Consider the following 14,025-nt stretch of genomic DNA (forward strand, 5'->3'; position numbering starts at 1 on the left):
ATAATTAGTCCAGGAAAAGGTCTTAAGTAATTTTAGATTAAAAACTGCATTATTAAAAGGTATTATGTGTTATTATATGTATATGTAAGTTTCTATATCGGGAAAAGGTAACTTTGTTAAAATCCACAAAGAAGTCTGAAATCCGAAGCTACTTTTATCGTCCTACGACCTTTGACCTGGCTGGTCACATGTAGACAACATGGCTGCCGCCTGGCAGGACAACAGTTTTCGGGACGGAAAAGTCGATATAAACGAGGATTTCCCGGAAAACGGACCCACTAATGGCGCTTCCATACAAGATGTGGATCTCCTCGACGAAGAAGACGACCGAAAACCGTGAGTTTTTGTCAGTCTAAGCGTTTTTATGGCGTGTTTGTGCCCACTGTTTTCGACCGGAAAATCTAGGTTATGAAGTTTCTGACGCAGGACGTAAATAAATTCCCACGTGTCCTTGACCCGTTTCTTTAATGCCAAGTTGTTGGATTCTCATTATGATAATGGAACAATGTGCGGACTGAATGTTGACCTTCATTACTTATAGCAAGGAGGCTCTGGAATAGAACCTGTTCGTAAAAATTGTCTGTTAAAGTTTGCCCCCCCCCCTTACTTATATCCGAGATGTTCGCATTGTTATGTAAGAGCATTAAACCTGTATGGGTTTGCATGGATGGACTTTGTACCAAGGCTTGTTCTGATACAGCAGATAGTTAGAAAGTCAGTGAACTCTAATTCTACCCTATGAGTATGAGACGTGATACGCAAAAAAACAGCTATGTGAATATATATGTTTGTTTTGATTCCAACAGGTTGGCGTCTCCTGGGCGGAGTCCTAACAAAGCTATTGAAGATGACAAGAGTAGATCCAGGTATGTTGGGATCGATGAATTAAAACCTTTTTTTGTACACATATGATATTCCCGCTGGGTTAAGTACAGGTCACAAAACCATTACATATTATATATTTATGTATGCATGGTTTACCCCCCCCCCTCCCTTCGCATTTAACGTCTATGCATGGTTTACCCCCCCCTCCCTTCGCATTTAACGTCACCAAGACAAGTAAACTCACTACCTACGATCTTTTATTAACTACTTACAACAGTATTAATGTCTTCACATACCTGATGTACTCAGTAGAAACGTGTTACGCCGAAAAATCACGTTTTACGGGTAAAACAAAACAAAAACAAGTCTAGACTCCGCTGCGCGCGTGGATTCCAGCGTTCCGGCCGCTTGTTTCTCTCCGGTTGACCTCTGACCCAAGATGGCGCCGCCAAACCGGCAACTCGCGTATTGTTTACAAATACTTGTATACAGATTTCAATCTACAGCTTCTGCAATGTCCAGTTATGCAGATTTTTTATCCACTGCTCATCAAGTCATACCTTATTTCAGTCACATTATAAGTAATATAAGTCATGCAAAAAGTGCATTACAAGGATGTCCATTCTACAGTAATTCTAGGATTGCCACACCTTATAATCAAGCCACCAAATTAGGATGTGTTGTTAAGAAACATCTTGATTGCCAACTGTATTTGATGACATCAACAGCTTGGAAGTTCGTCAGTGTTGGTCATTCTATTAGTACTAACTGTTGAACTCTTCCCTCCGCTCCTGCAGAAGTAGGAAACCGTTCCACTACCCCACAAACAGACGGACATCGGAGGAGCTGGACTCACACAGTACACTCGCCACCTACAACCGGTACCGGTACTACAGCAGACTCGCTCCACCAGATGACCACAGGATGGTAGGTACCAATCTATCAATCAATCAACCAGTCACTGTTCGTAGTAGAATCAATCAATTGTTAAATCTATCGTTAACTTATAACAAATCAGGGTACAAAAGAGAGTAGCATAAACTGAATGAATGATCATGAATCAATCAATCTCTCTATATTTCTTTTTTTAATTTCTTTCTTACTTTACTGAAAATTATTTTTTGTTGCAGAAATTTAATGGCACTAAGGGATACTTATCTTCATAATAATTTCTACCAACACGGATGAACTTTCAATCTAAGATTTGTTATTTTTTTCTCAGCGTATCCCAGACCACATTGTGCCAGCCACCCTGTTCTACCCCCCGATGTTTGTGGACCAGTCCGGAAAACAGGGTAGCCTCATTACCATGTGAGTTTATACTATAAATTATAGGTTCTGTTTATATCTAATATAAAGTATGTCAATCAATGAATTAATAGATCAATGAAAATGGTTAATTAATCTAACAAAAAACTTGCAGCAAGATTTGTTTAACTTCGTTGTGTTCTTGATGCACAAAGTACTTTGCATTAAGACATTCAAATTAAGATTCTTAATAAGACAATCATGAAGAATTAAATGAGAATATTTGTCATTGCTTATCTATAGTATTCTGGTTGTGTTTCATAATAATTGAAAATAAATGTTAAACTCTTGTACCTTAGTAGTGTGTATCTGGTACAAACTGCCAATGTTATGCACATGTACATGCATACAATGTAACACAGAGATGGAAGAGTCTTTAATAATCTGACTCCTATTCTCCTCCCTCTGCAGTTTCTCCATCTGGAACACGATGATGGGAACCTCCCTCCTCAGCATGCCCTGGGCGCTCGGACAGGTCAGCTTATTGGGTTATTGGTAAAAACGACTCCATTAGTGAGTACACAAGTGTACTGCACTACTCTTCCTGGAGTCACATAACATACAGATTACATTGGAACACATACACATAACATAACATTACATAATATATACATATTTACATCAAAGTCAGTCAGCTCCTCAGTCCCATGGTTTAGTCTGAACTCAGTCATTCATAGGAGCAGACTCGCTCTTTAGCGTTGTGCACTCTCTATCTGTTTATCCGACCACGGTATGACCGCCCTTCAGTGTAACACACCAGCTTCTCTATCTGTATAGCCGGTATAACCACCCTTAGGGTGCTCAGACTGGTCAGCTACTCTCTGTGCTTTGTGCGGTTTTGAACTTTTAAGTGATGCGTACCTTTTTGATGCGTACTGTTATAAAAAAAAAAACATTTCAACGTGGCGATATGTGCCAGAAGTTGAGAGACTTTTGTGTCGTCGAACAACATCGATTGCAACCTCCAAATCCGGTATTCATATCTTCAACAGCGGACTAGAAATGCATTTTGAATATTCTATGAAAGCCTGTGTGATGAAAATAGAGCCCTGTGTGATAACGAAAGTTATTGCCCGGTTTGGAACACCCATATCAAACGTTTTTGCGGCCCAGGTATGACATAAGGATTGTAATAAGATGCACAGATACCACAGATGTTGTTTGTGCTGTTTTGCAGGCTGGATTTGTGCTGGGGTTGGTGATCATGGTCGTTATGGCAGGCCTGACTCTGTACACCTGCTATAGAGTCATCAAGTCTGTGGAGGGTGTCGGTAAGGAAGTGGTCACTCACTCACTCACTATCCCGTTTATCGTCTTCTTTTCCCCATCATCTGGGGGTTTGACGTGCTTGCATGCTGATGGGGGAGCTTGGTGGCCGCTCGCCAGGTGCCTCTGTCCTGTGGATTTACATTGTGTAGGTTGAGGTGGTGGAGGTCCTCCTTGATGTTATCAATCCACTTCCTCCTTGGTCGTCCTCGTGGATTTCGGCCCTCCACGGTCATGCTGATGATTTTCTTGGTCAAGCTAAGATAAAACCATAGTGTTGTAGGTCTGACAAGATTTGTTTTCTTATCTTATGATTGAGGTTGTATACAGTAAAACCATGAAATATAAATCCATCTAAAACCATGAATTATAGGTCTGACAAGATTTGCTTTCTTAATATCTTATCTTATAAATAGTAACTTTAAAGTCAACTGCAACACAAACTTTACCTGTCCATGTTTTTTTTTAATGTAATTGAAGTTATTTAGATAATTACAGTTTTGTCCAGCTTAGGAAGTTGCAATTGTAAAAGAAAAATGATTGTTAGTGTTTTTCTAATCTCTAACCTGTGACCTTTGCCTCCCCAGACCAGGAGGGTGAAGTGTTAGAGTTCTCAGACGTGTGCAGGCACTACCTGTACCTGGGTTGGTGGGGGGAGGGATGTAGCCTCTGACCTATAACCTGTGACCTTTGCCTCCCCAGACCAGGAGGGTGAAGTGCTAGAGGTCTCGGACATGTGTAGACACTACCTGGGTCGGTAGGGGGAGGGGTGTAGCGTGTTCTTACACCCCTACCCTCTGACCTATAACCTATAACCTGTGACCTTTGCCTCCCCAGACCAGGAGGGTGAAGTGCTAGAGTTTTCGGACGTGTGCAGACACTACCTGGGTCGGTGGGGGGAGGGGTGTAGCGTGTTCTTCTCGCTCTCCGCTCTGCTGGGGGCCATGATCGTCTACTGGGTCCTCATGACCAACTTCCTCTACAACGTCGTCAGCTTCGCTTATGGTGAGTCGGGATGTTTCTTAACCCTTGTCCTGCAGGACCCCTATATGTAGGGGTTGCACGTTACAGAGCCTGTATGTGGGTTGGGGGTATTTTTACGGCCAAACGCATCACACCGTAGCAAAACACATCTAATGCGGAAGTCATTATGCCACAGCAGTGCAGAAAAAGTCAGATTAATGAAATAAATTGCCTGAAAAATGTCAGCTGGACAAGGGTTAAGTTTGTTTTTGGGAAGAAAAGCTGGTTTGTACATTTGGAATGGTCCAGACACATTTGTTCAGTGATGGTGTCATTGTCGGTCGTTTCAGATTGAAAGGCTTAATGTTATGTAGTCTAAAAAAAAGTATAACTTTTGGCATTGACCAGCACACTCTTGATGATGCTATGGAAAATAAATGATAGATATATATATGGCCCCCCGTAGGTAAGTATTGACCATGGTAAATGTTGCCGATAAAATACACCTGTAAACTTCCAATGTTTCGTTATCTCTGAGTCAGAATTTCATTGTTAGCTAAAATCTGTTTGGTTACAGGGATTGATTTCATGTAGTGCAAGTCTTGACTTACTCATTTACTTGAGAACTTCTGATTCCAGAAAATATTAATGCGCCTGGAAATGAGACATCTGCTTCCACTGAAGGTGAGAAATAGACTCCGTACTGCCAATTTCTCAATAATTTCTTTGACTTTGATTGTAGAAAAGTCAAATGTGTGTTTCAAGTCACTTGAGATAATTTCTTCTCACTAGTTTGGTTATTTGTTTGTTTTTGGACATTAGAATTAGATGACAACAAAAGGAAACAAATGTAATACTGAGCAACCTCAAACTTTACCCGGCCAATGGCAGACTTCTGTTGTAATGTAGACCAATGACAGACATGTTTCGTTTAGACCAATGGCAGACTTGTATTTTTATGTGGACCAATGGCAGACTTATATTTTTGTGTGGTCCAATGGCAGACTTATATTTTTGTGTGGTCCAATGGCAGACCTACATGTATTTGTGTGGACCAATGACGTCAGGTATGCTTTCATGTGGACCAATGACAGATAATGTATTTTCCACAGTGCTCTGCCCACTGAATTCATCTCACACACCCGACAATGGGAACTTGAGTGGTATGTTCCACGTGGCGACGCCCGGCGACGATGACACCTTCCACCACGTCTGGGAGCGCGTGAAGACAGTCCCCTTCTTCCTTGTCATCCTGGTCTTCCCTCTCCTCAACTTTAAGTCTCCAACCTTCTTCACCAAGTTTAATGCGCTCGGTAAGGTATTGGCTACATCTTAAGTATAACCCACCAGCTTCATGTATTATAGTAATGTTATAAAACAACATTTGTTTTTGAGCATATGCTAGCATTACACTTAGCATGCATGTTTTAGGTACAACCACATGATTTCTATGATATTTAGTTTGAAAAATTTGTTATGTATTCTTCATGTTTTAAGTTCAAGAACAGTGTTGACCGTCTAGGGTAAAGTCTGTGGTACAAGCCCTATAATAAGCCCTGTTGGAAATGGTATGGAGGTCATTGTGGCTGATTCATATGATTATTTTACCTAAAATTTCTGAATGCAGGTGATCATGAAATTTTATCCTGCACCAGAAGGGTTAAGAAATAGCATTTCTGTTTGCAGGTACCATGTTGGTTGTTGATTTCAATTCTAACGTTATTTCATTTGCATTTCTGAAGAAGAAATCTTTCTGTCGCAGGTACCCGGGCTCAGGTACCATGATGTTGGTTGTTGCTTGAGGTGCTTCATGTATGTCTGTTGCATTTCTGATGAAGAAACCTTTCTGTTGCAGGTACCATGATGTTGGTTGTTGATTGAGGTGCTATGTCTGTTGCCTTTCTTAAGTCTAAGTTAAGAAGTAACTTTGTGTTGTGCTACAGGTACCATGATGTTGGTTGTTGATTGAGGTGCTATGTCTGTTGCCTTTCTTAAGAAGTAACTTTGTGTTGTGCTACAGGTACCATGATGTTGGTTGTTGATTGAGGTGCTTCATGTATGTCTGTTGCATTTCTGATGAAGAAACCTTTGTGCTGCAGGAACCATGTCTGTAGTGTACCTGGTGGTGTTTGTGAGTGTGAAGGCCTCGCAGTGGGGAATTCATCTCGACTTCAGCCACACTGGAAAAGATGTCGATGTCACAGGTGAGTTAGAGGGATGGAAGTGGGTTTTAGGTAGAAAATTGTTGTTTTGTTTGCATGCACCCTTTGGTGAAAGGGTGTTCAGCAGATAAGAATTTTTTTTCATGCATGGAAATCATTAGAACTACAGTAACTGCATTTGCATGATGTGAATGCCCTTCTCACCCATGACCTTGACTGTGAGCAGCCATGTTGATTTGACTTCTCCCCCCCTTCCCCTTCACCTTGACAGTGGGCAGCCATTTTGTTTGTCTTGTACCTTCCTGAAACCATTGTATACTTCCCTCTCCTGCCCCCCCTCCATGACCTGGACTGTGAACAACCATGTTGTTTTGTTTATCCTACCCCCCTACCCATGACCTGGGCTAGTGGCAGCCATGTTGGTTTGGTTTCTCCTGCCCCCCTCCCCCATGACCTTGACTGTAAGCAGCCATGTTGGTTGTTTTCTCCTGCCCCCCTCCCCCATGACCTTGACTGTAAGCAGCCATGTTGGTTGTTTTCTCCTGCCACCTCACCCTTGACATTGACAGTGAGCAGCCATGTTTTTGTTGTGTCCCTTCTAGAAGCCAGTGCATACTTCCCTATTCCCCCCCCCCCCATGACCTTGACTGTGTGCAACCATGTTGTTTGGTTTATCCTACCCCCCTTCCCCATGACCTTAACCATCTTGTTTGGTTTATCCTCCCCCCATGACCGTGACTGTGTGCAACCATGTTGTTTGGTTTCTCCCCCCCTCCCATGACCTTGACTGTGGGCAGCTATGTTAGTTTGGTTTCTCCTACCCCCCTCCCCCATGACCTTGACTGTGGGCAACCATGTTGTTTGTCTTATTCCTTCCAGAGGCCAGTGTATACTTCCCAATCCTGACAGGAATTTTATCCCTGGCGTTTTTCATCCACAATGCCGCGGTGTCGATCTGTCGGAATCAGAAACACCCGGAAAACAACGTGAGTCTCCGGACGCTTTCGCCTCGTCCTGGGGATGACCTTGAACAGCACTTTTGATATCAGCAGGTTCTTGTTGCCGTGGAAATAAGGGACAACCACAGCCCTGTACTCTTCAACCATAAACATGTCTTCTTGAAATCCTACGAATCACAATTCCACCAATCAAAATATACACCCTTGACAAGAAATCTGGTATGACAGTGAGTCGATTGATTGACTCACAATTTCAAGACATGATTGACGAAATGCCAATATTGATGATGATCTGAAATCACAATCCAACGTCATTTCTGCTGTTCAACCGTCTCTTCTGTTTTTGTTTTGTTTTCTCTATCACTAGCGATTAGTAAATACTTTCCCGCTCTAACTGGAACGTTATGTCTGGCATACTTCATCCACAACTGTGTGCTGTCCATTACTAGAAACGTCCAGAACCCCAAGAACACAGTGAGTACAAACAAACAAACAAGCAAACAAGCAAACAGGCACAGGTGCGATTACCTGTGGAGGAATGACGCAGATCATGCACCTAGTACAAACAAAGGAAAAATTTGTTAACCTTCTCCCTGTTGCCTAACATTAGGCCACACCAATTTAATTTCTTGGTAAACGGATTTTTATTTTCCAAAAAAAGTAAATATTAGAAAAAAAAATCGTGAAAGCAGAAGGCTGGGCCAGCCTTCTGTTTTCATGATTTTTTTTTCTCTAGTTTTTTTTTTTTTTAAATAAAAATCCGTTAACCAAGAAATTAGATTGGTGTGGCCTTATAACCAATTCAAATTTGCAATACTGGCTAAAGTATCCTCCTTGATTAACCTCCATCCTGCCAACTGAAGGTAGCACCAGATTTGTATCGGTTATAAGGTTAGGCAGTAGGGAGAAGGTTAAAGGATTTTTGTTTATTTGTACTGGCCACTTGTTACTAGCTGCTTACGCCAACCGCTGGTAAGCCAGAAAATAAAGGGCTAAACAGGAAGTAGAAGAAGAACAGAGTGCATTTATTAGTGCTGATTTTTACTGCTCAATAAGCAAATCAAGCAAGTTTGGAAAATAGATATTGGTCAATCATATCCTCTTTGTTTTTGATAATTAGGATTGTGTTTTATACGATCAGAAATCTTGTTGAAAATGGTTCCTAATTCATAATAATCATGCATTTGTGCAACAAGTAGTATGACTGGTTATATGAGTGGGTCTCAGTACGATAGGGCACAATATCCTCGCTTTGCCCCAATTTCTGCAGAAATTTGCCACCTGCTTTAATCACATGTTGGTTTTCAAATTTAGACATTTTCCTCTACAACTGTCAAGTCCGATTAGACACCATGATATGTATATTTTTTGTGTTTATTTTATGTTTGTTTCTGTGCCCACTTTACTAATGATGTTCCCATGCAGGGTCGGGACCTGACCATAGCCTACATCTGCGTCATGGTGACGTATGTCATAGTGGGGGCCGTCTTCTACGCCTCCTTCCCAAAAGACAAGGACTGTATAGAGGATGTAAGTAACACTAACAATTTCATAAAAAAGACTACCTTGCAATGTTTGATAAGTTTGAGGCAACTCACCAAGTTTGTTTCCTTGTAAAAGATGAACCTACTTCTAAATTGACAGGTATACGACAAAGGTATTCTAAAAGTATCTTGATCTTTGTAGGCAGTATAACCGCCCTTTGACGTAACACACCAGCTTCGCAGGCACGCAGCGCAGCAGCAGCTGGTTATATTGCACTTATCGATCCATCACACCTAACTTTTGCACATGTAGCTGCAAGCGTTGTCTAATGAGGAAGCTCCAACAGTACTTTTTGGAGTGGAATTCTTATCAAACTGCAGAGTGATGTAAAAATACGTTGCTGTTGTCTGGAAGACTGTATTAGAATCATCTGGACATAGGCATCCATTCTCAAAGTTACTTTTTCTACATCTTTCATCAAAGTTAGATCTCAAGAGCTTTTGCCATCAAATCAGAACTATTTTGACATAGCATCACTGAAACCCCTCAGATGAACTTAAACTGCTGATAATCTGATATTATTTCTTTTCCCCACATCACCTATTTATTTTTTGCCAATAGAACCTTACATTTTGATGTAAGTTTATTGTTGTTCATTACAATTTCTCTCCCTCCATATTTCCCCCAGAACCTGCTGAACAACTTCAGCAACACGGACACGCTGGCATTCGTGGCACGTGTGTTCCTGCTCTTCCAGATGTGGACCGTCTTTCCGCTGCTCTTCTACATCTTCAGACTACAGTTCATGCACACCCTGTTTGGCTCTACCTACCCCAGGTCAGGAAGTGAATAATGGTTTATTCGTCAGAAATTACCCGTGCAATGGCAGCCTTTCTATTACTGAATTGCTGCAGGGTTTACAATCACATAATACGCAACAGATACATATTTGCATACTTTGTGGAACTGTCACAAGGGTCTGGGTGGCTGCCATTCCGCGACTTTCCTGGGTGGAGTGAGGAAAGTCATGTAAAGTGCCTTTCTCAAGGGCACAACATCAGGGCATATCATTCTGGTCTTGAAAGGAAATACTGCAATGGCTACTGACCGGCGGATGTGGAGAGGACTTGTGATCGGCCGCTGCACGACAGACTGATGAATGAATGAACAATACGTGCTGTATATCATAGCGGTTCAATTTGTGCTGGAAGTTTCCTCTTTTTAGCTATTTTTGACAAGTACATCTTTAGACTACGGTTTATGCACTCCTTGTTTGGGTCAACCTACCCCGGGTGAGGAAGTGACAGTGATTGCATGGAAGTTTATTTTAGATGGTAAAATATATTATAAGAAATAAACTGTTCCCCAACTCAAAGACTTGACTCACCGGAATATTATTTTGAATGAATCACACGGTGATTTCGACCGACCCAGTGCTGAAGGAAGTCACACCTGCATACTAAAAAGCATGAGTCCACAGTGCTTGGGTCAGATTGCTATGAAGACGGAGTATTTCAAGTAGACCTGGATTCAAACCCAGGACCTCTAGGTTCTACGCCAAATACCTTATACTGTTTATAGCTAACTGTTACAGTTACGCCAACGCGACGCCACAGTACAAATAATGTAACAATAATGAAAGTCTAACTTGTTTGTGGTATTTTTGCCAGTTTGTGCTCTTTCAATAACTGTTTTTGTTTGTTCCAGTCTTGTGCACGTGATAGTCCTGAACCTGGTTCTGGTGGGAGTCTGTGTCATTTTCGCCCGCTTCCTACCTCATATAGGAACCATCATCAGGTGGGTCTGGCCACTTATAGCCATGGGTTAAACATAGTGCAGGAATCTCTCTACAGAATGGAACAGTGGCGCTTCTCCATCCTGTTCTCATCCCAGCTCCATCCTGTTGATTTTCAAAGTTAGGATATTTCTTCCAATATTTCCCCAACCCAGCCTGTAATTTTGCTCAAAACTCAAGATTTCATTAATTGTAGACAAGACACAAAGCTTAACTTGCAGGAAATGACTTCCATTTGTTTCTAGAAAAGGCAAAATGCAGCAGATGCTCTCCTCTTGACAGGTGTACCCCCCCCCCCCTCCAGACCTCCCCCCTTGCGACATGCATTTGTGCTTGGCACCCTCCCCCCATCCTGCTCTATATTTCTGAAAATTCATCTATGGCCAAGCTGATTTGATTGTATGGATAACATCTGCACACACATTTTTCGTCTGTTTAAAAAAAAACTTTTGACTATACTGTGAAATGATTTTCCATCACTGATGAAAAGTGTCAGATGGACGCTTGAAACATCTGATAACTTCATACTGTAATCCAGTAGTCCAGATTTTATTCTTCAACTTCATTCTGGATGACTAATATTCACAAACGTACGTTTCCTATCATTTCCAGGTTCTCTGGAGCATTCTGTGGTCTAGCCTATATCTTCACTACCAGTTGCCCTTAATGTAGCTGCAGTTTCATGTAAACACAAGATAGCTATTTTAGACTTGCTTGATGACGAATGCTTTGAGAAGACATTTTCCTATCATTTTCAGGGTCTTCACTACCAGTTGTCCTTATTCTAGCTGCATTTTCATGTATTTCTTGATGAGAAATGCTTTAAAATGATATTTTTCTATACTTCTCAGGTTCTCAGGAGCTTTCTGTGGCCTTGCGTACATCTTCACGCTGCCGTGCCTAGTGCACCTGGTACGGCTGAAACAGGCCGGCCGCCTCACCTGGCCCACCGGCGTCGTGCACGGCTTCATCATCCTGCTGGGCCTGGCCAACTTCGTGGGCCAGTTCTTCTTCTTAAACAAGACGTAAGAAAAAAGTGTGGCCTAGTTCAGTTCCCGTTAAACAAACATGTTTGTTTCTTGTTCGTTTCTCAGTTGTTCTCATAACATCCCCAAGGCAGGGGAGGTAGAATGCTATAAAGGTGATACTGTGCACTAGACACAGTTGTTCTTATTCTTTACGCCTACTGGAAAGGGGGCTGAAGGAAACATGTTTGGTTTACAGTTCGTCTTCTAAAATTAGACATATGGTAAGAACTTCTTAAATCACATCTATCTTAAGAACAAATCTTAAGAACCCTGTGGCCCAGTTCTTCATGTCACAGTAAGTTCTTCTTCTGAAATAGAACAAGGAAGACATTAAGGTAACACTTTGCTCAGGACCAGTTCTTCTAAAAAACAAATCTTAAGGATATCTTAAAGTTTGTGGTCAACTTCTTCTTGCTGCACATTCGTCTTCTTAAACCAGCCATGAGGAAAACCGACTGTGTACTATTCTCTTTCCTAAAAAAAACATGGGGAAAGTTTTGTTGGTCTGTACTTATTCTTTAAGATGACAACAACAAACTCTGATTGTCTGTATATAAGTACAGTGTGGAACACTTTAATTATCAAAGACTTAACAGTCACCCTGCTGACTGATGTTGTATCCATTTCAATATGCTGCATGGCTGGATCCTCAGCGTTGAAAGGGTTAAAGCACATTTTTAACCCTTCTCCTACTAATGTATATTTTATCTGGTACAAACTTGGTGCAAGGATACTTCCTTAGCTTGAATAAGGTTAAACTTAAAGCATGGGCTGTTAACCCTCCTCCTACTGAAGCATCTTGTATCTGGTACAAACAAGGTACATGGATGGTTCCTTAGCTTGAATAAGGTTAAAGCATATGATGTTAACCCTCTTACTACTGAAGCATATTGCATCTGGTACAAACAAGGTGTATGGATGCTCCCTTTATAGTATGGAGAAGGTTGATATGTATTGTTTACTAAAGATGCATAGGTGCAAGTTTGCTGGAAAGGATATGTTACTATTATATAATTTTGTGCATTGACCTAGAAAAGTTAGTGTAGTTAGGAATAAATTTCCTTTTCAGTAACTATGGTAAATTTTGTGCAACTTTGGTGGAAAGGATACGTCACTTTGTTCATTGACCAAAAAGTTAGTTTAGTTAGGAATAAATTTTTCTATTGGGTGGCAATGATAGAATTTTTGCAGCGCCACCTTTTGACTGTACTCGGTTCTGCAAGTGAGTTGATCATTGCTGCTGTTATAAAATTCACACTTGTAGGGCAGATAATATGTCTAGATTCCCATGTTCATGATCATGGATTTTTAAAGATATTGAAAACTTAGTGCCAACGAATAAGTACCACAATTATAATTGTATTACAATCAGTAAACTGCCTTCGAAAAAAGTTAAATATTTGTACATACTATAGTGCTATCTTGTCAGTTACGAATACCTCCTACATGTATGTCTTGTCACCATAGAAAGCGAGCGGACATAAAAAACATCTTTACCAACTTTAGACTGCCACGAAAAAGTTAAACATTTGTATATACTACTATTATTGTTGATGTAAAGAAAAGATCTTGCCAAGATAAAAAACAGAAGTGAAGATAAAAAAACTTGTTTCCTTTCTGTTTGATTCTTTCAGTTTTTATAGCTGCTGCCTTGATATTTCATCTTTTTTACTTGCTAATACTGGGTACGTTTGTCTCCTTAAAGGCACCCAGAGCATTTTATGAGGCTTGAAAATATTCTAGTTGCTGTAATCTTAATGAAATAGACAGTTAATGCCACTGTTTACCACATTTGCGTGCGGATTTCTTATCAAAAGTGCTCGAAAGCGGCACAAAATTAAGCTACATGGCGATCTTTAAGTTTCACGCGCCTTGTGTAAATAGACCGATACCATAGCCCCGCCCACCTCCGTCAAAACGTAGAAATGCAAAATCAAAACATAAAAATGCAAACATTTGACGGACATGCAGTCACGCTCTCATTGGTCAAACCGCTAATTGTGATGGACAGTCAGGATCAGTCTATTAGAGCTTAGATTTTCTATCAGTTCTCACCACACAACGACATCGTATCTTTGCTCCTTTGATGTCGATATGTAATGGTATAGTGTTATTGAGACTTACTATGTGTAGGAATGACTAGAAATTTGAGTTTTTCTAATTCGAGTTTCAAGCCTCATAAAATGCTCTGGGTGCCTTGAATATGTGTGCCCCAATCGATATCCATATCAACA

General features: G+C 40.9%; 1 protein-coding gene across 2 annotated transcripts; it reads left to right on the forward strand.

The window, feature by feature from the left end:
* Positions 1-175: 175 nt before the first annotated feature.
* On the forward strand, positions 176-13,361 carry LOC136444773 (neutral amino acid transporter 9-like). Of its 2 annotated transcripts, none has more exons than XM_066442514.1 (15): positions 176-336; positions 807-866; positions 1,623-1,752; positions 2,048-2,136; positions 2,545-2,608; positions 3,311-3,404; positions 4,237-4,404; positions 5,002-5,046; positions 5,475-5,675; positions 6,462-6,566; positions 7,404-7,510; positions 8,909-9,013; positions 9,657-9,805; positions 10,676-10,765; positions 11,615-13,361. In XM_066442514.1, the coding sequence occupies exons 1-15, from the start codon at positions 200-202 to the stop codon at positions 11,790-11,792; spliced, it is 1,722 nt and encodes a 573-aa protein (XP_066298611.1). In that variant the 5' UTR covers positions 176-199; the 3' UTR covers positions 11,793-13,361. The 2 variants fall into 2 exon arrangements, with proteins under 2 accessions (XP_066298611.1, XP_066298612.1); XM_066442515.1 differs by lacking the exon at positions 7,404-7,510 and adding an exon at positions 7,851-7,957.
* The last annotated feature ends 664 nt before the right edge of the window (positions 13,362-14,025 follow it).

Source organism: Branchiostoma lanceolatum, chromosome 11 (genome assembly GCF_035083965.1).
Source record: "Branchiostoma lanceolatum isolate klBraLanc5 chromosome 11, klBraLanc5.hap2, whole genome shotgun sequence".
NCBI classification, from domain to species: Eukaryota; Metazoa; Chordata; class Leptocardii; order Amphioxiformes; family Branchiostomatidae; genus Branchiostoma; species Branchiostoma lanceolatum.

Coding starts and splice junctions, on each gene's coding strand:
- LOC136444773 (XM_066442514.1), top strand. CDS start 200: ATGGCTGCCGCCTGGCAGGACAACAGTTTTCGGGACGGAAAAGTCGAT. Junction 2,137..2,544: donor CAGGGTAGCCTCATTACCAT/GTGAGTTTATAC, acceptor CTCCCTCTGCAG/TTTCTCCATCTGGAACACGA. Junction 7,511..8,908: donor AGAAACACCCGGAAAACAAC/GTGAGTCTCCGG, acceptor GTTCCCATGCAG/GGTCGGGACCTGACCATAGC.